Source organism: Pogona vitticeps, chromosome 5 (assembly GCF_051106095.1).
Source record: "Pogona vitticeps strain Pit_001003342236 chromosome 5, PviZW2.1, whole genome shotgun sequence".
NCBI lineage: Eukaryota > Metazoa > Chordata > Lepidosauria > Squamata > Agamidae > Pogona > Pogona vitticeps.
Window position 1 is genome coordinate 86,027,189 of NC_135787.1, and position 27,974 is coordinate 86,055,162.

The window sequence follows — 27,974 nt, forward strand, 5'->3', positions numbered from 1 at the left end:
AGACTTAACAAACAACCAGATAGGATGCCTGAATGCAGATACATTTAAAGGACTTGCAAATCTTGTCAGATTGTAAGTATCGCATGATTAAATAGAATTTGTGGTGGGTTTATCAATTAAGCTGTTTCCCTCTTCTGACAAATCTCTTTGTTAATCTGTATTAGCTGCCAGCCTATTAATTGGTTGTATCAGATTATCTCATAGACAAGGGATTTATAAATTTGTTTTGAAAACCACTAAAACTTGTAAGTACAAAAATTATTTGCATTTCCTCCAGTTACAGACCGGTATTCTGCACCATTCATGTTAATTACATAATTGCATGATTCCTTCCCCCCCCCATGCCCTGGAAATACCATCTATTCTACTGGGAGGATCTGTGGAAGGAGTATGAAACCATATTCAGGAGGATAAATAAAATATTGGTTGGTGGTCAGTTGATTTATATATGTGCTGATTGAATAAATGATATGCCTTGACCACTGAGAGACAACATACATGAATGAATACATACTGTAGGAAAAGATCAGCAGGCTTATAGAAAATCTACAGTTTATAAAAGTAAAAAATGGAATGGAATGAAATGAAATTGGAACCTCAGAATTGGAGGGGGAGCTACAGCCCAGAGAAGACTGAGCATGCTTATTATTTGAGACGGAAATGGAAACTGTAGGAAGGAAATTAATTGAAGTAAATAGGAAATCTGCACAGTAACACTCTATACTCTTAAGTATTTTTTAAATTTCATAGAAATCTTTCGGGAAATTTGTTTTCATCACTTACACAAGGAACATTTGATCATCTTACTTCGCTGAAGTCTCTGTAAGTACAAATCTGTATGTGCAGCCCTTAATTTTTCAGTAGATTCTGATACTAAAATTAATTTAAGAACATTACATGGAATCTCATTTCATATTATTTTAAGGCAATATTTTAGTATTCATATTAATTTTTCTACTTTGTTTTAAAATTTTATTTTAGCACAATAGATAGCCTGAAATCCTGTTGCTCAGCATAGTGAGTTACACTAGAGTAGGCCAATTTGATGTGGTGAGTCAGCTCTTCTTTAAGTTCCTATGATTCAAATGGGCCTACTCTGGTTGTAATTTACTACTCTCAACTAGTAGGATTTCAGCCACAATGATCGAAGTATGTGTTAAAACACACAATTCGCCACTTGCCTGGTTGCCTACAACAAACAGCATTTATATCCTGTTGACTAAATATTGAAATTTGATAAAGGACAGTTGTTCATTATTTTTTATGCTGTTGTCTCTTCAAATGACAAAGAAAATGAGCATGGGCAAATAGGCTAGTAAAAATATTCTCATTTATACGGTTGAAATTTATTGTTCAGTATTCTCAGCAACAGAAGGCTAGGTAATCTAGCGGGTAATCATGTTAGTTTGTTGCAGCAGAAGACAAACCAGAAGTCATGTAGTATCCACAAAATGAATAATAGCTCAGTGATTTAGGTCTCTGGCTGCGGAGTTTGATTCCCCACTGTGCTTCCCTGACAGGGACTCGATTTGATTATACATAGGGTCCCTTCCAGCTGTGCAGTTCTAAGAGTGTTGTTGTTGATTTCTAAGGTAGTTATTGTTATTACTATTATTATCATACTAACTAGTTTTCTAGGTTATCTCTTGACTACAGATACTTGGAAGCTCAGTTTTGTAGATGTATATTGGCTTTAGTAGGATGCTGTCTCTTTAAAAGCAAAAAGCAAATAAACAAAATGTGTGTATTCTTGTATTTGTTCCAGAGAATTTCAGACTGATTATCTGCTGTGTGATTGTAATATGTTGTGGATGCAACAATGGATACAAGAAAGAAATATAACTGTTCGTGAGACCAGATGTGCTTATCCCAAGTCACTGCAAGCTCAACCAATTCTGAGTGTTAAACAGGGGCTTCTGACATGCGGTAAGAAAATTACAACTCAGTGATGTTCAATCTGTAATACACGATTTCTTCAGTTGTTGCTGGAGTGAACCCTTTTTATACACTCCCCCTTCCCCAGGTATGCATCACATTAGTCAGACAATATGGTTGGATTAGCAGTGAGGATATAATTTTTTCTTTATGAGTAGCTCTAGTTTTTGTTAACTATGGAAATATATTTCATTGCAGTATCAAGGTATTATAGTGAACCTAGTGTTACATACAGCACTGATGTTACCTGTCTGTCATGGGTTGGAGGGAAAGTTCCATCCTATGGGGAGTGGAAGGCGGGACATCAGGAGGAGGGGCTGTACTGTATATATATGTGAAGTTAGGAGAAGCTGGAGAAGAGCTGAGAGAAGAAGCTTGAGTGGGAGTCTGTGTGTCAGACAGGGTACTACTGTGTGTCAGTCAGTACCAACCTGATAGGTTCAGGTGTCTGTATGGTTAGCCAGAACTGATAGGTTCAGGGTCTGTGCTTCAAGTTAAGTGTTCTGTGTGAACCAAACTGTGTGTATGTATGATTGAGACTAAGCCACGTTACTGCATCTTATTCATTTGATCATTTTATTTTCCCTGTGAGTGATTTAAATAAACCTTGTTCTTTTATTTGTTAAAAATCCATCCCTGGTCTGTGTGACTTCTTATAGGGAATGGTTGGTGGCAGCTTAGTGAAACTGTGGCATGTCCCAGTAGGTCTGGGTTTGTCACATTGATTGGTGTCCAGCGTGTGGGATACGACTGGTCCAGTTGTCCAGTGGTCCAGCAAAGCCTTGGCAAGTGTGCCCAGAGCAAGGGGGGTCTAGTCAGGGACAATCTGAGAGCACGTAGGTAATCTTCTAGGTGTACCTCACGGGGAGGTGCGCTAGTAGAAGAACGTGTAACCTCAGATTGGGGACTAGATTAGGGAGCTCTGAGGCAGCCTGTTTTGGCGGGAAAAAAGCTGAGGCAAAACTGTGTAGTAGCAGTGATCTAGCCTGTCTGCTGAGAGGCCTAGCAGAGGGGGGTAGACTCTGGCTCGCAACTGTTGCAAGTTAGGGCTGAAGAACAGCAGTAATCTATAGAAAGCTGGTTCTGAGGCAAAAGAAAAAAAAAAGTGGTCGCTTTATTTTGAGGCTTGACTTTTGAAAGCAGCCTGTTCTGGGGGGGGGGATTATGCCCTTGACTCGAAGCCAAATGGCAGAAATGGGTGAAGTGAAAGACCCCCAGGTAGACCAAGGTTCTGAGGATGAATTTGGCTCAGTGCAGGGTGACAGCACGGGAGAACAGAACCCAGAACTCAGAAAATTGCTCATAGCCCAACAGCATGAACTGAGGGTGAGGGAGATGGAGCAAAGGGAAAGAGAGAAACAAAGACAATTTGAAATGGAATTGCAGAGAGAGAGAATGGAGAGAGAGAAAATTGCTCTGGAAAAAGAAAGGATGGCGTTTGAGTTAAGAAAATTGGAAATGATGAACCAGAACAATAATAACAATAGGGATTCTGAGGGAGGCCAATTGTCTAAAGCTGACCTGAAGAAATTCCCTGTGTACCACAAGGGAGATTGTCCTGAGGTGTTCTTTTCCTTAGTGGAAAGAGCGTTTGTGGACTTCTCAGTAAGGGAAACTGAGAAGATGACCATTATGCGATCTTTAATCAGTGGCAGCCTGGCAGAAGTCTATGCAGAGATGCCACAGGAACTGATGAAAGATTTTGCAGAGTTTAAAAAACTGGTGTTTGCCAGACATGGGATAAATGCGGAACAGCTGAGGCAAAGATTCAGGTCAATCACCAAGAAACCAGAGCAGACTTTTACCCAAGTGGGGGCCCAATTGGTGAGGCTGCTAGAGAAATGGCTATCTCAGGAGGGGACAGAGACCTTTCAGCAGCTCAAAGACTTGATAGCGCTGGAACAGTTCTATTCAGTCCTGCATGGGGAACTGAAATTCCAGGTGAGGGAAAGGAAACCGAAATCTGTGGCCGAAGCAGCAGAGATCGCAGATTTTATTTATCAAATAAGAAAGCCCTTGGGTGAGGGGAAATCGATGGGAAAACTTAAAGAAACCTACAGCAAGTACTCTCAGGGACCAGGGAAAAGCCAGCAAGGGGGAGGGGCCCATGGTGAAGGGAAGCCCTCAGACATGAAACCAAGACCTCAGATTTTGGAGGGAAAACCAAAACAAGATGAGAAAGACTCAAAATATAGCAGAAAATGTTATTTCTGTCAGGGAAAGGGCCATCTAATCTCAGAGTGTGAAATTAAAGCAGCTAAAAGGAATTGTGCCTCAGGATTCGAGTGGAACCAAGCCAAAAGCTGTGTTCTGTGTCCAGAGAGAGCAAAGCTCCTTGTCACTGAGGGAGCCTGTTGCCATGGCTACTCAATCTGGAACAGTTACATCTGCTGATCAGGCTGAGGAAAATGGTCCTCTTGTGGAGGTCAAGCGCTGCTTGCTCGTGAGAACAGATTCACAGTTGTTTGAAACAGCAGGGGTGGACGTAGGAATACTTGACCATCAGTATCGGGGGCTGAGGGACACTTGTTCCCAGGTGACCCTGTGCCATCCAGATATTATTCCTAGGGAATATATAATCCCAAATGAGAGCATGAAGGTGGCAGGGATTGAGGGGCAGGTGATCTCACTGCCAGTAGCGGAGGTACCTGTGAACTTTCAAGGCTGGAGGGGAGTTTGGCGGCTAGCGATTTCATCGACTCTGCCAGCAGCCGTGCTCGTGGGAAATGACCTGGCTGAACATGTGAAACGAGTGCTAGTGATTACACGTTCACAAGCCACCACGGGGACAGTTCAGGGGGGTACTGATGAGCCAGAGACGGAAGCAGAGGGGAGTTCAGAAGCTGTGGTGGAAACCTTAACCACAGACAGCCGATTTGGCCAAGAGCAAAAGGCAGACGCCACTCTCCAAAAGTGTTTTGAACAGGTGACAGACGCCCAGCCAACACCTGAAACCCCAGTGAGATTTCGAGAGAAAAAGGGGATTTTATATAGAGAGACCCTGAGGAATATCTCAAAAGGGGGAGAGTTGAGGAGTCAGCTGGTGGTACCTGAAAAGTATCGCCCCATGATCTTACAAAGGGGGCACTCTGACATGTTTGCTGCGCACTTAGGGGTGAACAAAACACAGCAGGGAATCACACAGAATTTTTACTGGCCTGAAATAGGGAAGCAGATCAAGAAGTTCTGTAAACAATGTGATGTGTGTCAGAGGCAGGGGAATAACCGTGACAGGACCAAAGCAAAGTTGTGCCCTTTGCCTGTGATTGACACTCCGTTCAAATGTATAGGAGTGGATATTGTGGGACCTTTGCCCAAGGCCACAAAGAGGGGGAACCGGTTCATTCTCACCATTGTGGACCATGCCACGAGGTACCCCGAAGCCATTCCCTTGACTAACATTGAAACTAACACAGTGGCAGATGCCTTGGTGGGGTATATGTCCAGGATGGGATTTGCCTCAGAAATAATCACAGATTTGGGCGCATCGTTTACATCGAAGCTCATGAAACGGTTATGGCAAATCTGTGGAGTTAAACACAAGGAAACCACAGCCTATCACCCTGAAAGTAATGGGTTAACGGAGAAGTTCAATGGGACTCTAATGCGCATGATTAGGGCTTACTTGGCAGAGAATCCAAACAATTGGGACCAGAAGCTGCAATCCCTTTTGTTTGCTTATCGATCAGTGCCACAAGCCAGTACCGGGTTCAGTCCGTTTGAACTTTTGTTTGGGAGAAGGGTGAAAGGGCCACTCGATTTAATCAAACAAAATTGGGAGCAGATCACCCAGGATGACCCACAAGATGTTGTGACATATATAGACTCTTTAATGAATGACCTAAAGAGAAACCTAGAGCTAGCAGCAGAGACCCTGCAAGCTCAAAAGGTCAGAAAGAAAGCTTGGGATGACCAGGAAGGCAGGGAGAGGCACTTTGACCCAGGGGAGGAAGTGCTTTGGCTCAGGCCCTGCAGAGAGAACAAACTGCAGCTCAAATGGGCAGGACCATATAGGGTCATTTCCAAGATGTCAGACCTGAACTACCTTATAGAGCAGGAGGAGAACCAAGCAAGGAGGGTGGTTCATGTGAATGCCCTAAAACCCTACTACAGAGGGGAACAGAGGGTTTTATTTGCGATAAAAGCAGCTGAGAGTGAGGAAGCTGAATTACCCTTCTGGGAGGGTAGAGGGGAAGTAAAATACAACCCAGAGGAGGTAAAGATCAGTCCTGCACTCACCCAAGACCAGCAGCAAGAACTAAAAATGCTGCTCATTAAATATCAACAGGTGTTTTCCAACAAGCCGGGGATAGTGAAGGGAGTGATGCATCGGATCCACACAGGGGATGCACCCCCGCAGGCAGTATCCCCATACCGAGTAACGGGACCCTATAGGGACAAGGTGCGGAAGGAGCTGGACGAGATGCTTAGGGAGAACATAATCGTCCCCTCTTCTAGTCCTTGGTCCTCTCCGATAGTCCTAGTGGACAAGCCTGATGGGAGCATTAGGTTTTGTGTCGATTACAGGAAATTAAACCGCGTAACCACGCCTGATGCCTACCCAATGCCCAGGCTAGACAACCTGATTGAAACCATAGGGGGTTGTCGGTTCATCTCATCATTGGACCTGGTAAAGGGATATTGGCAATTAAGAATTGATCCCAGGGATCAAGAAAAGACCGCCTTTTGCAGCCCTTTTGGTCTCTATGAGTTTCGAGTCCTGAGCTTTGGTCTCAGAAATGCACCAGCCACATTCCAAAGGCTGATGGACCAGACCTTGGCAGGGCTCAGTGACTTTACTGTGGCCTACATTGACGACATAGGGATCTTCAGTAATACCTGGGAAGATCACCTGAAACACCTGGAGTTAGTGCTGCAGAGGTTAAGTGCAGCAGGGCTAACAGTAAAGGCGAGCAAGTGTCAGCTGGGTAGCCCAGAAATAAAATACTTGGGTCACATAGTAGGGGGAGGAGTGATAAAACCCCTAGAGGCCAAGATAGAAGCAGTTCGTGATTGGCCCAGACCCAACACCAAGAAAAAGGTCAAATCATTTCTTGGGTTGGTGGGCTACTACAGAAAGTTCATCCCGAGGTTTAGCGAGATAGCGACTCCGCTGACCGATCTGACGAGGAAGAAGACTGATGACCGCATCCCGTGGACCAGCGACTGTGAGGAGGCGTTCCAGAGGTTGAAAGAGGCCCTCATCAACTATCCAGTGCTGCGTGCTCCAGACTTCGACCGGGAGTTCATCATCTACACCGATGCGTCTAACAGCGGGGTAGGAGCAGTTCTTTGCCAGGAGGATGAAAATGGTGACCAGCATCCAGTGTTCTACCTGAGTAGGAAACTCCAGAAAGGTGAGAGACATTTGGCAACCGTGGAAAAGGAGTGCCTGGCCATAGTCTACGCGATCCAGAAGGCCAAGCCTTACATCTGGGGAAGACATTTTATTCTGTGCACTGACCATTCACCACTGCAATGGTTAAAGACAATGAAAACCCACAATAGTAAACTTATGAGGTGGGCTTTAAACCTGCAAGACTATGACTTTGAAGTGAAGGTGGTCAGAGGGTCAGTGAACTGTGTTGCTGACGCCTTGTCAAGAAGACCTGAAGAATGAAGACGGCGAAGGAACATGGACTATGTATATATTTTGGTGACCAAAGGTTAAATGTACCTGTTTATTAAACATGCTTGGTTTGTATGAATAAAGGTAACTTGATGTATTGTAAATGGTAAATGTTTAAATGCCTAATTGATATGTTTATTCTAGAGTAAGTAGGGTATTGTATGTTATTGTATAACTGTTTTGTATGTTTTGGATCCAGGTTGTTTTTTGGAGAAAAGCACTTTAGCTTTCCCCCTACAAAACAACTTATAAAGAGGGGAGGTGTTACATACAGCACTGATGTTACCTGTCTGTCATGGGTTGGAGGGAAAGTTCCATCCTATGGGGAGTGGAAGGCGGGACATCAGGAGGAGGGGCTGTACTGTATATATATGTGAAGTTAGGAGAAGCTGGAGAAGAGCTGAGAGAAGAAGCTTGAGTGGGAGTCTGTGTGTCAGACAGGGTACTACTGTGTGTCAGTCAGTACCAACCTGATAGGTTCAGGTGTCTGTATGGTTAGCCAGAACTGATAGGTTCAGGGTCTGTGCTTCAAGTTAAGTGTTCTGTGTGAACCAAACTGTGTGTATGTATGATTGAGACTAAGCCACGTTACTGCATCTTATTCATTTGATCATTTTATTTTCCCTGTGAGTGATTTAAATAAACCTTGTTCTTTTATTTGTTAAAAATCCATCCCTGGTCTGTGTGACTTCTTATAGGGAATGGTTGGTGGCAGCTTAGTGAAACTGTGGCATGTCCCAGTAGGTCTGGTTTTGTCACACCTAGTACCAAATTAAAATGGGAATAATTATCAGTTTGACCATAATCCAGCATAACATTGTATTAATGCCAGCTCTCGTGAAACAGAAGGAAAAGAGGGATTTACGTATATTTAATAAGTAGATGTTTTTTCTTAATTTTAGTACTGCTTATTTATTTATTTAAAATATTTTCATCCTGCCTTTCTTCTTAAAAAGAACCCAAGGTGTCATACGTTATGAAAAAGACTAGACAATACAGTGGACCCTCAACTTACGAAAATTTTGAGGTATGAAAAGCTCCAGCCACAAAATTTTGGTTCAACTTGCGGCCGGAGCTTTGACCTACAAAAGGCAAGGGGAAAGGGTGGGAAATTCAAAGCCGCCCCCGCTGCCCTCTGCCTCCCGTCCCCGCTGCCCTCTGTCTCCCGTCCCCCGTTGCCCTCTGCCTCCTGTCCAAACAGGAGACAGAGGGCACTGTGGATGGGAGACAGAGGGCAGCGGAGGGATTTTGAAGCCCAGGAAGCTGAAAGCCGCTCCGCGCCCACTGCCTTCTTCTGGCTTCCTGGGCTTCAAAACCCCCTCCGCTGCCCTTGATGGGAGACAGAGGGCAGTGGAGGGGGTTTTGAAGCCTGAGAAGCCGAAGTCGGCAATGGGCGCCAAGCGGCTTTTATCTTCCCGGGCTTCCAAAGCTGCACCCACTGTCCTCTGTCTCTTTTACCCGTTGCCTTCTGCCTCCTGTCCCTTTGTTGTCATGAGACAGAGAGCAGCGGAGGGGGTTTTGAAGCCCAGGAAGCAAAAGCCGGCACAGATTAAAAGCTGGAATGGATTAAATGGTTTTCAATGCATTCCTATGGGAAATGGACCCTTGAACTACGGACTTTTCGACCTGCAGCCACCGTTCTAATACGGATTAATTCCGTAAATCAAGGGTCCGCTGTATGTAGAAGAACTTGGGATCATCCCATATTCAAGCTGTACTAGAACTTGGGATCATCCCATAAAGCCAGGTGGCTCTGATTTATGAAAGAGTTTTCATTTACAGTGGTGCCTTGCATAGCGAGGTTAATTGGTTCCAAAAAACCAATTGCTATGGGAAAACATCGCTAAGTGAAACGCGTTTTCCCATAGAGATGCATTGAAAACCGGATAATCCGTTCTAATAGGAATGGATTGTCCGGTTTTCTCCCCCACCATTGGGCGCAGTGCTTTGGGAGAAGCTTGGGGGGGGGAGACGGGATCGGCTCCTGCCTTCTCCCCCACCACCCGGCTTCTCCCAAAGGGCTGTCCCGATGGTGCTTGCAGCACCGGAGGAGGTGCCCGGTGGAGGAGAAGGCAGGAGCCGATCTGGCCTTTCTCCTCCACCGGGCACCTCCTCCACTGCTGAAAACACAGTCGGGGCAGCCCTTTGGGAGCAGCCGAGCTGCTCCGAAGAAAGGCAGAAGCCGATCCGATCTCCCCCCCCCCCCCACCGGGCGGCTTCTCCCGCTGCGCCCAGTGGTGGTGGGGGAGATCGGCCATGGCTGGGAGTTGCTGCTGTGGGTCTGATCCGGGCATCCGGATCCCCCACCCTCCCCCCGCGGCTTGGATCCAAACCGCGGCGGCTGCCGAAGAGTCCGGCCATGGCTTCGGCAGCCGCCGCGGGTCGCATCCAAGCCGCGGGGGGAGGGGGGGAGGGTGGTGGGATCCGGATGCCCTTACTCAAGGGTAACTGGTGGCGGGTGGGATCCAAGCCCGGGATGCCTGAAAGGCATCCGGATCCCACCACCCTCCCCCCGCGGCTTGGATCCAACCCGCGGCCGGCTACCCCAGGCATGGTCGGACTCCTGAGAGTCCGACCATTGCCGGGGAAGCCAGCCGCGGGGAAGGGGAATCCTGGCGGTGGCCTCGGAAGGACTCTTCGGAAGGGTCCTTCCGAGGCCACCGCAGGCATTTTCCCCAACTGAGCTGTGGGAGCGCTCCTTCGGAGGCTCCCACCGCTCAGCTGGGGGAAAATGGTGCCTATGGGGAAAACATCGCAAAGCGATTTTTCCCCATAGGCAACATCAGTATGCAATCGCAAAAGCAATGGCAAAAATGCCATCGCTATGCGAATTCGTTGTTAAACGGGGCACTTGTTATATGAGGCACCACTGTACATCATTAATTGAAGGATGTTAGTTTATAGTTAAATTATGTAGTTCTTTACAAGGGAGTTATTACTACATGATGGAGCGATGAAAGTTAAGACATCTGACAACAGCTATTAATAATGATAATTTAAATGAAACCTACAAATCCACAAAAGAGATGTTAGGAGGCAATGGCCAAAATCCTGTAGCATGGCTATGCAGGCGTAACTCAACATTACTCCCATGGTAAATTACAACAGAACCAAGGCAGAACTGCTATCCACAAAGTACTTCTGCCCACACATTTGTTGCTATGGGAACTGTGTGATGTTTGCTTAGTCTGCTTTATGTAGGTATAACATCTGGCAAAGTTACGCTAACATAACTACATTATACTGTGACAAATTGGATCCTGACCAATATATGTAATATGGGAAGGTTATATGTATCTGACAATTGTGCATCCACATGTTTTTTGACTGGGGTTTTGAGTACTTTCATGCACAGTAGTCCTGATGTTGCTCTGTTCCAGATACATTACTGGTGCCAGTTATAGAGAGTGGTATGATGCTGCTCATACTGTACCTGTTTATATAACATGGCAATATTACGCTCTTAAATTTGTTTATTTTTAATTTAGTAAAAAAAATTGCCCTGTGATAAATATGATGTAGCTAAAACTCAGTGTATGGTGTTTTATTTCAATGGAATACAGATCCACCTCTGGAATTGCCATCTTTCTACATGACTCCCTCTCACCGTCAGGTTGTATTTGAAGGAGACAGCCTGCCTTTCCAATGCATGGCGTCTTATATTGACCAAGATATGCAGGTTCTATGGTACCAGGATGGGAAGATAGTTGAAACAGATGAATCCCAGGGTATTTTTGTTGAAAAAAATATGATCCATAATTGCTCACTCATTGCAAGGTGAGGTTTTGGTCTCTTGTTTCATCTTGATTTTTTGGACAGTGATGACTAAGTATTTGGGTATTTGATAAATAGGGAAGTTTTCTCATAATACTATGTGAGCTAGGAAGGACATCTTCTTTGATATGTTCCATAACTTTTAACTTGAGGTTTAATGGTACTAGCTTCTTAAAGGGGCTTCTGAAAATGTTTGCAAAACAAGTCTTTGGATAATGCAGTTCCCACAGTCTTTTTAAAGTGTACCTGACATTTTTTTAAAAAACAAAAAATGAGATGTTTGGGAGAGAGCAGAAAGTAGGACAGACAGAATAGACTGATGTTACTGAGCAGTTTTGTTTCAAAAAATAATTTGCAGTGTGTGCTCACTGTTTGCATTTGGAGTTTTCAAGTAGAGTGTCAGATTCATATGGTGTCTCCTGTTTATTTTGTATGTGTAAAGGAGTTCACTGCTTCCTTCCACATGTGTACAAGCTACATTGGTCTTTCTAGACAGCATCAAACCTATAAAATGATGTTACTTTAATGCTGGTCTTACATTCTCCCATTTTAGTGCCCTGACCATCTCAAATATTCAAGCTGAATCTACTGGAAACTGGGGGTGTCATGTGCATACCAGCCGTGGAAATAATTCAAGAACTGTTGACATTGTGGTATTGAACAGCTCTGCACAGTATTGTCCACCAGAGAGAGTTGTCAACAATAAAGGTGACTTCAGGTTGGTGATGACAGTTTTGAAGGAGAATAAGTCAGCTGTTCTTAAAGACTGCTTTTAACTCAAGTGTTTCTTGATCTTGTTCCCCTTCATGTTACTGATATAAAGGTTATTGTAGTTCTCAGTTATAGAGGATAAGAAATATGGAGCTGAAATAATTTGTTAGGCCTGCTTGTTGTTAGAAGCAATTCCTTTGCACTATCAGAAGGTAAGTAATCAGTAATCAGAGTGTAAGAACAAAGTGCTTTAAAACTTCCTTGAACTTTTAGCACCAACATTTAGAAGAACAGTTGCAATTTAATATGCTGATATTAACATACAATATTCAGCTGTGCTTTAATGTAACAAGACACTGCAGTTGACTTGAATGTCAAACTTTATCTAAGAATATAACAGCTTGGAAGGCTTATCAGTTCCTTAAAGTCGTACTTTTGACAGACAATATTTGTATTACTATAACACAGTTATGTTCAAACTGAGAATGCAATATATGGAGCGACCGCTGTCTATATCTAGGAGAGATTATTTGTTTTTGGAATTTGTATCTACTTATCTTCATTTTTCTTCATCTTTTCCCATTCTGAGCTTTTTGCTGCTGTTCACTCTTAACAGCATGTTGCCTCTGGAGGTGCCAGCTATAACAATTAAGTTCTCTTTGAGTAAGGTAACTCATTTTGAAAACTTGTGTTTGTTGCATTTTCTAGTTTTACAATGTATATGAAGTGTAGTAAACGATCACAGCCATTCTCTTTTACTGATGCTTCTTGATCTCCTTCCTTCTCACCCAACTCCTGCCACTCTCTCATAGACAGATACATACATGCATACACCAAACGAGGCAACACCATAGGATGGTCATCCCTTTGGGGGAGACACAAGGATGAGGACCAGGCTTCTTGCACAAAGAGACTCAGTCTTTTGCCTGTCTGATATTGTTTATGTGACTTGTGTTGTGTATGTGTAATTTTCTATATTGATAATTAAATTATCACTGTCTATTGTGGGAGGGGTGTGTTTTTCAAATAGAGAGGATGATGAGGGGGAGCAGGGAGCTGCCTTTGGCCCTACGCTGGGTAAAGAGATTCTAAGTGGGAAGACAATAGTATTGTCATAGGAGTGGGGAAAGGAATAGGGTCCTGGTTACCCCCAGATTGTCTCTCAACTCAGACAGACTGGATAAGCCTTGGCAATAGTCCCCTAGATTAAAAGTGCTGCTGAATGCCAGGTCAGTGAAAAGGAAAACTTCAGCCATCCAGGACTTTATCCTGGATTAGCACCTTGACCTCACCTGTATTACAGAGATCTGGTTGGAGGAAGCTGGGGGAGGTAGTCTTTCTCAGAATTGCCCACCTGGGTTCTCTGTGCAGCAGTAGGCTAGACCTAGGGAACAGGAGGTGGAGTTGCCATTGTCTATTGTAATTCTGTCCCCCTCACCAGGTGCTCTGTTCCACAGTTTCTCCAGTTTGAGTGTGTATATTTAGGGTACGGTGCCCAGGACAGAATAAGTGGGTGCCCAAGACAGAATAGGGATTCTGTTTGTGTATTGCCCACCCCACTGTTCAAGTCTCTCTTTCTAAGCTGGCAGAGTTCATGTCAGACCTGATGCTGGAGTCCTCTAGGCTTCTGGTACTGGGGGACTTCAGTGTCTATACTGAGGCCAACTTATTAGGACAACTGTCAGCCAGTGGATGGCCTATACTGGGAATTGGACAGACATTGTGTCCCTCTTGGTTCTGTGGACTTCTCAATGGCTATCAGTACCATTGACCATGGTATCCTTCTGGACCATCTCTCTGGGTTGGAACTTGGAGGCACTGTTTCATAGTGGTTCTGCTCCTTCCTGGAAGGGTAAACTCAGAGAGTGGTGCTGTTTGATTTCCTGGCCATTGGCCTATGGTATCCCTCAGGATTCTATTTTGTCCCCATGATTTTCAACATCTACATGAACTTATTGGGAGAGGATGTCCAGAGTTTTGGGGTTTATTTTCACCAATATGCTGATGGCACCCAACTCTGACTCTCCTTTCCATCCAATTCCAAAGAAACTGTTTTGGTTTAAAACCAGTGCCTGATATCGGTAATGGGCTGGATGACGGTAAACAAACAGACTTAATCCAAACCAGAGGTGCTCCTTGTCAATTGAAAGGCAGGTGAGAGAATAGGGATACAACCTGTGCTGGATGGAGTTTCACTCCCCTTAAAAACTCCAGTTCGTAGCTTGGATGTACTTGAGATTCATCCCTGGATGCCCAAGGTTTGGTAGTGGTCAGGAGTGCATTTGCACAGGTAAAACTGGTGCACCATTTCCCTCCCTTTCCTCGAGATGTCTGATTTGGCTACAGTGTTACATGTCTTAGTTACATCCCACTTGGATTACTGTATTGTGCTCTATGTGGGGCTGCCATTGACAACGATTCAGAAATTTTACCTGGTCCAAAATGCAATAGCCAGACTACTGACTGGATCCAGTTATAGGGAGCATATAACACCCCTTCTACCATAACTATGTTGGCTAACAGTCCCTTTCCATGCCCAGTTCGAAGTCTGGCTATTACCTGTAAAACCATGTACAGCTTGGGTCCAGGCTAGCTGAAGGACCGTATCTCCCCATATGAGCTTTATTGGCCCTTAATATTGTCAAAGGAGGCCCTCCTCTCGGTCCCATTGCCAGTGCAGGCACAGTTGATGGGGACGTGAGAGAGTGCCTTCTGTGTGGCTGCTCTCAGGTTGTGAAATGTTCTCTCTCGGGAGGTTCAGGTTGCCCCCCCACACACACACATACACTTTTATTCTTCAGCTAATAGCTGAAGCTTTTCAGGCAATATTTTAAGAATTATGGCTTTTAACAATCATGACGGAATCCCTGAATGCCATTTCTTAGTTAAGATGATTTTTAACATTTTACATGTTTTTAATGTATTTGAATCAGTTTTATAGTTTAATTGTTTTAAATGTATAACTTACTGTATTTTTAATTCTCTTATTTTTAACACAGTGAGCTGCCTTGAGTATCCTTCTTAGGAAAAAAGTGACCTATAAGTGATCAAAAGTCATCAAAAGGGCAGCAATAACATATTGAACAATAATAATCAGAATAATAACCATAACAATAATCATAATAAACATCATAGTATTCATAAAAATGTACAAAGACAAACAGGCCACAAATCACACAACCTTCAGTGTCTGTATACAAATGCCAGGAGTATTGGAAACAAACAAGAAGAACTGGAAATTTCAATTCAGGAGGGTAACTATGACTTGATAGGAATAACTGAAACTTGTGGGATGACTCCCATGACGGGGAATACAGCAATTGAGGGATATAAACTGATCAGAAAGAACAGAGAGAATAAAAAGTTAGGTGGAGTGTTAGTATATGTCAAAAATACGCATTCCTGCACAGAAATACAGGAGGAGGAGATTGGCTGTCCCATCAAAAGCATCTGGATCAATCTAGTTGGGGCAAAAAAGAAAAGGAACTTGGCAGTTGGAATATACTACTGACAGCCCAATCAAAGAGAGGAAGCGGATGAAACTTTTGAAAAATAAACTGCATGGTTTTCAAAGAGATACAACGTAGTAGTGATAGGAGATTTCTATTATCTAGATAAAAGTTGGGAGTTGAAATTCCTGACTTGTGTGGCTGATAATTTTCTCCTACAAAAAGTGGAGAAAGAAACTAGAGGATTTGCTATCCTTGACTTGATTCTGACCAACAGAGATGATTTGGTGGGGGAAGTGGCAGTAAGGGGAACTCTAGGCGAGAGTGACCATGTCCTAGAATTCTTGATTTCAGAGGAAATAAAAGCAGAGTGTAGCCACACACCTCTGCTGCATTTTTAAAAGCCAATTTTAATAATCTCAGAACAAGGATAAGTAAGGTACATGGCAGAAGATCCAAACAAGACAAGGAGTCCTAGAAGGGTGGGAGCTTCTTAAAAGCTTAAAGGCACAGCTACAGTACAAACAATTCCAACAAGAAAAAAAGGTGGGAGTCAGCAAAAAAAAAGTCCAGTGTAGCTTCACAAAAAGCTTAGGGAGGATTTGAAAACCAAAAAAGACATGCACAGGAAGAGGAAAGCCAGGCCACCAAGGATGACTACAGACAAGTAGCAAGGAAATGCAGGGATGGCAGTAGGCAAAAGCTGAGAATAAGCTGAGGTTAGTAGGGATACTAAAAGCAATAAAAAAGCATTATTCAGGTATGTGGGTAGCAAAAGAAAAAAAAGACAGTGGCACAGCTCCGCAGTGGAGATGGAGAAATGATAACAGAAGACAAAAGGCAGAGGTGCTGAATTCCCATTTTTGTTCAGTCTTTTCCCATAAGACAGACTATGAGCTTCCAAACAAAATGGAAGTGGAATTGGGGGGGGGGGGAGGACTGCAGCTGGAGATTGATCAATAGATAGTCAAGGAATACCTAACCAACTTGAAGAAGTTCAAATCTCCAGGGCCGGATGAACTGCATCTGAGAGTACTGAAGGAACTGGCTGAAGAACTCTCAGAACTGCTACCCATTATTTTCTTGAAATCGAGGGAAATGAGTGAGGTGCCAGAGGACTGGAGGAGGGCCAGTGCTGTCCCTATCTTCAAAAAGGGCAAAAAAAGAGGAACCTGGGAACTACAGGCCCGTCAGCCTGACATCAATCCCAGGCAAAATTCTGGAATAGACTGTAAAGTGGTCATTGTGCAAGCATCTAGAAAACAAGGCAGTAATAACTAGAAGCCAAGATGGATTTGTCAAGAACAAATCCTGCCAAACAAATTTGATCTCGTTTTTTGATCAGGTTTCCTCCCTGATAGACACAGGGAATGCTATAGACGTAGTATATCTTGACTTCAGCAAAGCTTTTGACCAAGTGTCCCATGATATCCTGATTAGCAAGCTAACTAGGTGTGGGCTGGATAGATCAAGTGTCAGGTGGATACACAATTGGCTACAGAATCGGACTCAGAGGGTGATAATTGATTGGTCCTTCTGTAACTGTGTGGAGGTCACAAGTGGGGTATCCCAAGGCTTAGTACTGGGCCCAGTGCTTTTCAATATCTTTATTAATGACTTGGATGAGGGAGTGCAGGGAATGCTTGTCAAATTTGCAGATGATGCAAATTTGGGTGGAATAGCTAACAACTAGAACAGGGGTCCCCAACCCCCCGGTCTGCTGACTGGTGCCATAGCAGGACTGGGCCGCAGAGACCGATTTCCCCCCTGCATGCACTCCCCCGATGCACACCCCACCTGCACGGCCCACCACCTGCATGCACAAGTGCCCAGCCCTCCATAAGCATGCCCCACCCCTCCGCACATGTGCACCCCGCCTCTCCGCGAGCGCGCATTGCCTCTCCGCATGTGCACGCAAGTGTGCCCTGCCCAACAAGTGCAGGGGGTGCCTCGCTCCCCAGTGCACAGACCCCACCCCCCCAATGGTCCACGGTTCAGAAAAGGTTGGGGACCTCTGCCCTAGAATACAGAAACATACCGTATTTTTCGCACCATAAGACGCACTTTTTTCCCCACAAAACGGGGGTGGAAAGTCTGTGCGTCTTATGGAGCGAAGAAAACAGATTATATTTTCCTGTTTTCTTCTCCTAAAAAATTGGTGCGTCTTATGGAAAGGTGCGTCTTATGGAACGAAAAATACGGTAATTCAAAGTGGCCTTGATAGGATGGAGCACTGGACCATAAGCAACAGAATGAAATTCAACAGGGATAAGTGCAAAGTCCTGCACCTTGGAAAAAGAAACCAATCGCACAGCTACAAGAAGGGGGATACCTGGCTCAGCAAAACTACGAGTGAGAAGGATCTTGGAATTGTCATAGGTCACAAGCTAACTATGAGTCAACAGTGTGATGTGGATACAAAAAAGGCAAATGTTATTTTAGGCTGCACTAATAGATGTATATTTTCCAAATCCCTTGAGGAGCTAGTCCCCCTCTATTCAGCACTGGTTAGGCCTCATCTTGAGGATTGTGTCCAGTTCTGGACACCACATTTCAAGAAGAATGCTAACAACTTGGAACAAGTTCAGAGAAGGGTGACAAGGATCATCGGGCTGGAAACCAAGCCGTATGAGGAAAGGCTAAAAGAATTGTGCATGTTTAGCCTTGAGAAAAGAAGACTGAGGGGTGATATGATAGCACTTCTCAAATATCATACAGAGGAGGGGCAAGATCTGTTCTCGATAATCCCAGAGTGCAGGATACGCAACAATGGGCTCAAGTTAAAAGAAGCCAGATTTTGGTTGAATATCAGGAAAAACTTCCTAACTTTTAGAGCAGTATAACAGTGGAACCACTTACCTCGGGGGCTGGTGAGTGGTCCAACACTGGAGGCATTCAAGAAAACTTGAATAATCACCTGGCAGAGATGCTTTGATTGTATTCCTACATTGAGCAGGAGCTTGTACTTGATGGCCTTGTAGGCCTCTTCCAATTTCACTTTTCTACGATAAATAAGGGAAATAAATAAATAAGGAAATGTACACACACAATAAGATCACTTTATACCAAACAATTTTGTGTTCAGGCATTGCTTTTATGGAGATAATCCATTGACATACCAGGATGTGTAAACCATAGGTGGCTGCATTAATTAAAATTCATTGACCTGTAAAGAAAGTTCTGTGAAATAGCCTTGTACATACAGCTACATTAATTCTTATTCTACCTCACATATTTTATGTTAGTTTTATAACCTTTATTTATCGTAAATTTATGTTAAATCATATGTGAGACACTGATTGCTTGAAAGTTTCTTCCAGCATACAAAAGCTTTTTCTTCTTTCTTCCTAGTGGCATTTCTTGCTTCAGTAGCAGTAAAAAAACTAATGAGATTATCCTTGAAGGTGATCTTTACATGTTCAGTATGTGCTTATACTGCTTCCTTTTTCCCTCCAAGTACAATATCACAACCCTCTGTTGGGATTGAGAGGTGTTTCAATAGCATTTTGAGATATTAGGATGGAATGTAAAATTCCAGTAGCATGTCCAGGCATAAAGAGCTCTTTGGATCAGAGCCATGACTCTCTTCTCCTATAATTTGCTCTTTTACTCAACATTGCAGTCTCCATTTGCATCAGTTCATTCCATTCAATATACATGGAAAAATATAGGACTATAAAGCGCTTTTTAAATAAAATTTAGAACTGCACTTTTGGATTTGCAGTTAGAGGTACAAACAGATGGGAAAAGTGCCTCTTTATTTTTTAGCATTCTGTATTCAATTGACCTGTACTGTTTATTGATGGTTTGCAATAATAGAATTTTGCCCCTTTGCAATTCATTGGAAGGAAATACAGTTTCTGGAAACATTTTATCAGGAGATGCACTTGAGTTGAATTTACTGTGAAACTCCTCTGCCTTTAATATAGACAAAGCAATAATGAAGAATTATTTTTCACCTTTTGTGGCCATACAGAAATCAGTCCTTATAAAGGAAATTATTCTGAGCAGATGGCTATATATGTACCCAGGAACATTTACCAATTGTTCTTGATATGGATAGCTAGAACATAGCTAGAAGTATCTTTATTGTTTTTTCTTTGAAGCCGTTTCATAATAAAGTAGTAGAATAACATTTCTCCAGAGAGAAGCTTGTATATTCAGTCAAAGAAAGAAGGATATGTACATTAATGTATTTCACTTTAGTTTTATTATACATTAATATTTTTAAAAATCTAGCTTAGCAATATAACCTTCTGTGGTTGCATATTATTTTCCTCATTGTACACAAATAAAGTCTAGTCATTTCCCATATTGGCAAAATAGCAGACTACTTTGAAAGAACTCATGAAATTTATCTCCTCCCATCAGGATTTTTCTGAAAAACAGGTATGAACACAAGACTCCTCCTTTTCCAGTTTGTCTAGTTTCTAGCATCCTGATAACAGAGATACTATTTTTGTATTTCTGTTGATAGTCGTTGAGAGAATCTGACTATTCCTTAAAAAAATATTTTAGCTTTTGACCAAGGTTCCCTAAGGTATGTGGCTGCATGAGCACACACAGCTCTGCCGCCCTTTGTACAGGGCTCCTCCTCCTCCATGCACCCACAGTGATTGTTTCTGGCCCCTTTGGTTCTGGTTGTAATGGAACGCTATGTTGGAGTGGAGTTGTGCATTGAGGGGAGCAGAGTCATGTACAAGAGGGATGGAGACTTGCATAGTGGGGCTGAAAATTAGAGGGAATGTTGCTTTTAACCAGTATTGCATTTACAGTGGTGCCTTGACTTACGAATGCCTTGACCTACGAATGTTTTGAGTTACGAACAGCTCCATTCACAAAATCGTGCTTTGACTTGCGAACAGAACTTTAACTTACGAACAGAAAAACGGCTGGGGGAAAGGGAGGGAAATTCAAATAGCTAACTGTAGGTGGTGATGAGGCTGCTTCTTTGTAGCTCTTTTGCCCAGGCAGTTAGAGAGTGTGCGATCCGAGGAGGCTGCCTGCTATTTTATTTATTTATTTTTTATTTATTTATTTGATTTGTATCCCGCCCATCTGGTAGGTCAGTACCACTCTGAGCGGCTAACATAAAATATACAATTATAAAAAGATAAACCAGAAATATCAAATGTCAGTTAACAAAACATAATGAATCATAAATAATAAATAGAAAAAGAAGAGAAAAGTAAATTAAATTAAATTAAACGCTGGCAGGAGGGAAGGCCTTGATATAAAGCCAAGTTTTTAACTGAGTTTTAAATGTACCCAGCGAAGGGGCCGCGCGAATCTCAGGAGGGAGATTGTTCCAAAGGCGAGGGGCCACCGCCGAGAAGGCCCGGTTTCTTGTCTTCTCTCTCCGGGCCTCCCTCGGCGTCAGGCCCCTCAGCCTCACCTCCCGGCTCGCGCGGGTGGTTCGGGTAGAACTTGGTGGGTGAAGGCGTTCCGCCAAGTATCGAGGTCCCAAACCGTTTAGGGCCTTATAAGTGAGCATTAAGACTTTGAAGTCGATACGGAAACAAATGGGCAGCCAATGCAGTCTAGCCAGAATGGGAGAGATGTGATGGTATTTTCTCGCACCGGTGAGAAGTCTGGCTGCTGCATTCTGCACCATCTGAAGTTTCCGTATCAGCCTCAAAGGTAGCCCCACGTAGAGCGCGTTGCAGTGATCTAATCTTGAGATTACGAGTGCGTGTACTAAGGTAGTGAGGGCCCCCGTGTCGAGGTAGGGCCGCAGCCGGGCAATCCGCCAAAGATGGAAATAGGCGGAGCGGACAACCGACGTCACCTGTGTTTCCATGGTGAGCGTCGGGTCCAAGTGTATGCCCAAGCTGCGAACCCCGCTCGCCGGGGCCAAGGCCGCCCCCCCAAAAGAGAGAGGGCCAACCAGGCCACCAACCACGGGGGGCCCCACCCTCAGGACTTCCGTCTTGTCCGGGTTCAGCCGTAGACCATTTTCCTGCATCCATTCCAGTATAGTCTCCAGGCAGCGCTGAAGGGTCAGGACGGCATCACCTGCAGTTGGCAAAAAGGAGATATAGAGCTGAGTGTCATCAGCGTACTGGTGACACCTCGCTCCACAGCTCCTGATGACCGCCGCTAGCGGCCTCATATAGATGTTAAATAACATTGGGGAGATAATCGAACCCTGTGGAACCCCACAATTGGAGCTCCACGGGGCCGAGACCCTCTCCCCAAGCTGAACTCTCTGGGGACGGTCCTCCAGGAAGGAGCGGAGCCAGGCTAACGCCTGGCCACCGATTCCCAACTCGGAGAGCCTCCCCAGGAGGATACCGTGGTCGACGGTATCAAAGGCCGCCGAAATATCGAGGAGGACCAACAGAGACAGTTTGCCCCTGTCGGCCTCCCTCAGCAGGTCGTCATACAGGGCGACCAATGCCGTCTCTGTCCCGTGGCGCGGCCTGAAGCCCGACTGGAATGGGTCCAGTGCATCTGTTTCATCCAAGAGCGCCTGAAGCTGGTCTGCCACCACCCTCTCCACCACTTTGCTCATGAAAGAAATATTGGCGACGGGCCTGTAATTGCCAATTTCGTCCGCCGCCAAACTAGATTTCTTTCGTATGGGCCTAATGAGTGTCTCCTTGAGGGCAGGTGGAAATCTGCCCTCAAGGAAAGACCCATTTATTATGGCTGTGGCCCATTCAGTTGTTTTCGGCCTGGCTGCTTTGATTAGCCAGGCCGGGCAAGGGTCCAAGGAGGAGGTGGTGGCCCGACAGCGGTCAAGCGCTCTGGTCACAGAGTCAGGTGTAACTGGCTGAAAAGAGTCAAGAATAACCGGGCAAGGCGGAGCGCTGGACATCTCAGCTCGATTCACTGTATTTAAAAAGGGAGAGAGCTCCCGGCGGATGGCCTCCACTTTAGATTTAAAAAATGCCGCAAATTGGTCCGGAGAAAAACTAGGGGGAGGCCGATCTCCCGGGCCAACTCCGGATAGGTCGCGTACTATACGGAAAAGTTCCGCCTGCTGGTTGGATGCTTCGCTTATCCGGTTAGCGAAGAATGATCTACTAGCAGCCTTCACCTTGCTCAGGTAAAGGTTAGTTGCGACCTTGACGGCTATCCAGTTATCGTCCGTCGGATTCTTCCTCCATCTACGCTCTAGCCTTCTCCTTATTCGCTTCATCGCCCGGAGCTCCTGGGAAAACCAGGGCGCCGGACGTGTTCTGCGTCGGAGAGGGCGTTTGGGCGCGATCGTGTCCACTGCCCGGGTGGTAGCGGTAGACCAGCTATCCACCAGAACGTCGACAGGAGCGCTAGCCAGGTCAGCGGTAATCCCTCTCATGGCATCTTGGAAACCAATCGGATCCAGTAGTCTTCGAGGGCGGGCCATAGCAATAGGCCCTTGCTCCCTGCGTGGGGGGAGAGCCACTGTGAGGTTACATTTGATCAGGTGCTAAGGTAAAGTGCTGCTTTATACTTTTTAAAAACTGTTCTGGGAATTTTTGCAGTGTGATTTTCGGCTTGGGGGGGGTTATGTTTCCATGCTGTAATGGGTCTGGGGGGTGTTTGTTTTCCCATTTCTGATGGGTCTTGGGGAATTTGTGTTTTTTTGTTTCCCCCCCATTTCCGATGGGTCTTGGAGGTTCGGTTGCTTTTGGGGGTTTCTCCCATTTTCGATGTGTCTTGCATGCTTTTTGCTTTGTTCTCTTTGCATTTCTAATCTACTCTGTTTGTTTTCTGTGCTTTTGCAATGGTTCCGGCATGCTTCCCTTGCAAATCAGAAAAGTTTTTGCAAGGGTCTGTGCTGGCTTGGTTTAAAAAATGTGTTCGTGTAAAATGTGTAAGTTTAAAATGTGTTGGTTTAGCATGTGTTTTAGACTCCAAACTCTCTCCCTCCCTCATTGTCTTCTCTCTCTCTGTCTCCCTCCTTTCCTGCCCTTTTTTAAAAACCTACGTCATCTTAGGTTAAAAAAAGAAAAATTATCCCCCAAGTGGTAGAAGACAGATTAACTGGTTTTGCATTAGTTTCTATGGGAACAAATGCTTTAACGTACAAACCATGCCTTGACATAAGAACAAAAAACAGCCGGAATAGATTAATTGGGTTTCAGTGCATTCCTGTGGGAAATGCTGCTTTGATTTAAGAACATTTTGACTTAAGAAAACCATTCCAATACAGATTAAGTTCGTAAATCAAGGCACAACTGTATTTGGTGGAAATACGTGATTGATATGAAAGTGGTTTTCAAATTTCATCCCTCCAGATTTTTTAGACCCCACTTCCCAGAATCCCTGACTAATGACCATACTAGCTGGGGTCTCTAGGAGCTATTGTCAAAAACATCTGGAAGGACAGTGGTTGAAAAATCGCTGTGAAAGGGTATATTCAGCTTCATTTAGATTTCAGAATGACCTGTGATGGAAAAAATTTTTTGCTGCATCCATTATGTCTCTTTGCACAAAAGTGAAGATTTTCTTATTCTGGCAGACTCCTAGTCTGCTTGATATTCTGGGTTTTTGTGTCCCTGATGCTGTTTGTTTTATGTATTACCTGTTATCTTTTCTGTGTTGTGTATTTTATATTCTTCAAATCACTTTACTGATTATGTGGTACAAGCTATGTTGAGTATTTCTGTTTGAATAAGAAAGGCAGAACACAGATATTTTTAATGAATACTGTGAGGTGATTTGATAAACTATGAAATAATCATTTTTGCTCTAAAGCAGTGGTCCCCAACCTTGGGCCTCCAGATGTTCTTGGACTTCAACTCCCAGAAATCCTAGCCAGCAGAGGTGGTGGAGAAGGCTTCTGGGAGTTGCAGTCCAAAAACATCTGGAGGCCCAAGGTTGGGGACCACTGCTCTAAAGACATTGCAGTTTCATTGGATAATCCTTAAATTCTACTGTAGTATTAGAGAGGGAAGCATTCTCTTTCCACTCTTTCTACACCATCCATATTTTAGAAGCATCTGTTGCAAGATAGGGAAGCCTTAAACCTAATCCAGCCCATTGGGTTCTTCCATCTAGCAACAGACATCTTCAGCCATTATCTCTAGTCAGGAATAAGAAGTGATTAAAAACGCAGTAAAGTTTTTCATTGAAATGGGCCTTGGTTTGCAAGCACCGAAAGTTTGGCATAAAATATATATATTGATTTCCACTGAACTGGCTTTTGTTTGCAGCCTGCAAACGTTTTACATGTCTGAAAGCTGTTGTGCTGAGGCAGATTGGCAAGTCTTATATTTAGCATTATCCACTTTATTTTGATACTGCCCCACGGCCATAAACCCATCCAATGTGGGAGTGGTTCCCGAGCTCCTCCAAAAATGAGAGTTCAGTCCATGATTTAAAAAATAACTTCCGCCCTTGTTCTATTACCTGTTTTCTATACTTACAAAATATGATTAATGTATTTAATATACTTTTTAGATGTGCTTCTTGTACTTTGAAAGCACAGCCTTTTTCTATACTTACAAAGCTTTGTGTGCTTTATCTTTTCCTCACTGAGAAAAACAAAAATATTCTACATCCTTCCTGGCTTCCTTAGCTGTCTGGCTGTGAAGCCATAAGTTGGGAATTCAGTTTCCAAGCCTCAAAAGGGCCCTGGAAGCTGGCGATTTCACCCCTGCTGGCCCCATGCGGGGGTGGGGGGAGCCTCACAAGGGTCTTAGTCTGCCTTCCAGTTAGGGTTGAGAAGTAAGAAGAAGAGGGTTAGTGAGCGTGTTAGGAGAGAATTGTGAAGATTAAAATACAGTATATTGAACAAGCAGGAATGGAATTATAAGCACTATAAGAAATATTGATTAAAAGTATATAGCAGTTTGGAATAAAAGTGATTGCATACATAATCCTATCCTTGTTAATACCTGATAAAGTTCATATGTGAATTACCTTTATGATTTACTTGACAATAAAAGAATATTTGTTAATTATACCTCTGATTCCTACGTTCAATAACCCTTAGTTTTTGCAGCACCCGTGTATAACATAACTGGTATTAGGAGAATACCTGGTGGCAGCATGAAGGGTGTGATCCCTTGTGAGAGCCAAATAAATAGGGGCAACAAGGACAATCGCCACAGAGGGGTTGCATTTTCTGACAGAATTGCAAGGGTGTCACTATTTTTGGCCACAACTGTATATTGCTTTTACCGAAATTGTCAAAATACAGTGGTGCCCCGACTTACGAAATTAATCAATTCCGGAAGATGGTTGTAACTCAAAATGGTTGTAAGTTGAAGCACCGTTTCCCATAGGAATGCATTGAAATGCAATTAATCCATTACGGCCGATGAAAAAAATCACCAAAAAACCCACAAAACACAGACCCATTGGAAACACAATTAATCTGTTCCAGCTGAAGGGGGAGGGAGAAAAGCAAGCAAAGTGTGCAAGACCCATCAGAAATGCAAAAAAGCAAAGCAGAAAGCACGCAAAGCCTTGTGCAAGACACATCGGAAATGTAAAAAAAGCAAAGCATGCAAGAAATGGGGGGGGGGTACTGAAAAATCAAACAAATGCCCCAAGACCCATTGGAAATGGTGAAAGAAAAACCCCCAAAGCAAACAAACCCCTCAAGACCCATCGGAAATGGGAGGGAAAGTAAACAAACACCCCAAGACTCATCGGAAATGGGGGGGAGCCAAAAAGCAACAAAAAAACCCCAAGACCCATCGGAAATGGGAGAAAAAAATCCAAAAAACAAACCCCACAAGACCCATCACAGCACAGAAACATAACACCCACAGCCTAAAACCACACTGCAAAACCCACTCAGAACAGTTTTTAAAAAGCAGAAAGCAGCACTTTACCTTAGCAGGTAGCCTAAATCTAAGTTCACACACTCTCTAACTGCCTGGGTGAAAGAGCTACAAAGAAGCAGCCTCTTCACCTACCAATGGTTAGCAATTTGAATTCCCTGCCTTTTTTGGTTGTAATTCAAAGCTCCGGCTGCAGGTTGAAGCAAAATTTTGCGGCCGGAGCTGGTCATAACTCGAAATGGTCGTAAGTCGGGACATTCGTAAGTCAAGGCACCACTGCATAAGAGAGTCTTAAGAAATACCATACTGAGATTAAAATGCTTCTGTCATATAACGTATAGTGACTGTGATAATTCTGAAGACTAACTGAAACTATCCTTTCTGTAGCCTCTAGATACATAGATCTGAAGGGTTTCTCACTTTGTTATATAGTCCATAATTTTTTTGTTAACTTTTTTTTCCACAGTAGAAATGTAAATTTGTCTGATTTTTAAAAATCTGTCTCTGTCTTCAACTCTTTAGGTGGCCCCGAACATTGGCAGGCATTACTGCATATCTGCTGTGCACTCGTTACTCAGCTGGCAGTGGAATATATACTGGCAGTTCTCAGGATGAAAAGAGAGCTTGGCGCAGATGTGATAGGGGAGGATTCTGGGCTGAAGAGGACTACTCTCGGTGCCAGTATGCAAATGATGCTACTCGAGTTCTCTATATGTTTAATCAGGTTATTCATGTTTTCCCTCTGTTTTGTTAAATTGTTTACAAATAAATTCTTAAAGGCTTTTTGTACTAGCTTACTAAAGAACACTTATCAATTCCTGAAGCAGTTATGCTGGGATCCAACTTGCCCTGTGTCTGCACCTAAGTAACTCTTGCCTCTTCTTGGATAAGTTGCTAATTTCAGCTCCAGTTGCAGTCTCTTTTATACTGTGTTAAATTCTGCTTCATAGGGCATTTGATTTCAGCTTCTCAAAAATGGTAGGACTACAATAAGAAAGAGAAGTGAGAAAAGACCTGTATGTGCATGTGGATTGATTGATTGATTGATTGATTGATTGATTGATTATCTTTTTTGCTTTCACATATGTGTTCATATGCCAGCAAGAGCTAAGGGAACATCAGCATGGTAAATAAAGTTGTTGGTTCACAACTGCCTTTCCGTTAGTGTACCCTAATGTTAGATCATAGTAGTGGTATTCAAAAAATTAGATGCCAAAGCACACTAACCAGATTGCCACTGTTTAATCAGTCTGTGAGTTAGAATACAGTTTTGCTTCAAAATCTGTCCTTGAATACATTTTACAATGAATGCTATTTTATTCTTGTTGTGTGCAGTCAAGTTGCCTCCAACTTATGAGTGACCCCAAAATGTCTTGTTCTCAGTTTGCATGAGCTGAGTCCTGCCCAGCTCATGTAAACTCAAAGATGTGGCTTCCTTTATATAGTCAATCAATTTAATTTAAAATTTAAAAATGCAGTTTTTGTCATGACTGCTGCCACACACATTCAGAGTTAGGCTCCAAGTCTTTCTGAAGAAAAGATGGCTGCCCGTGTTCAGCTTCTCTTGAAGAGATAGCATATCATCAGATCAGACCAATCTTTGGAGGAATATTTGGCTCCAGCTTGAATGTATCCAGAAACAGGCAAATCAGCTAAAGATGGGCACGAACCTTGGTTCAGAGGTTCATGCTGGTTCATATACATGACAGTATGTAGGTGCCACATGTTCCCTCCCCCACCTCCCCAGCCAGTGAC

General features: G+C 43.7%; 1 protein-coding gene across 1 annotated transcript in view; it reads left to right on the top strand.

Annotated features, from left to right (window-relative positions):
* ADGRA3 (adhesion G protein-coupled receptor A3) overlaps positions 1-27,974 on the top strand; it is a 90,349-nt gene that overhangs the window by 34,307 nt on the left and 28,068 nt on the right. The window contains exons 4-9 of the mRNA XM_020780432.3: positions 1-72; positions 751-822; positions 1,766-1,926; positions 11,128-11,341; positions 11,892-12,056; positions 26,742-26,943. Of these exons, the coding sequence (XP_020636091.2) occupies positions 1-72; positions 751-822; positions 1,766-1,926; positions 11,128-11,341; positions 11,892-12,056; positions 26,742-26,943 (886 nt within the window). The remainder of the gene's footprint in view (positions 73-750; positions 823-1,765; positions 1,927-11,127; positions 11,342-11,891; positions 12,057-26,741; positions 26,944-27,974) is intronic.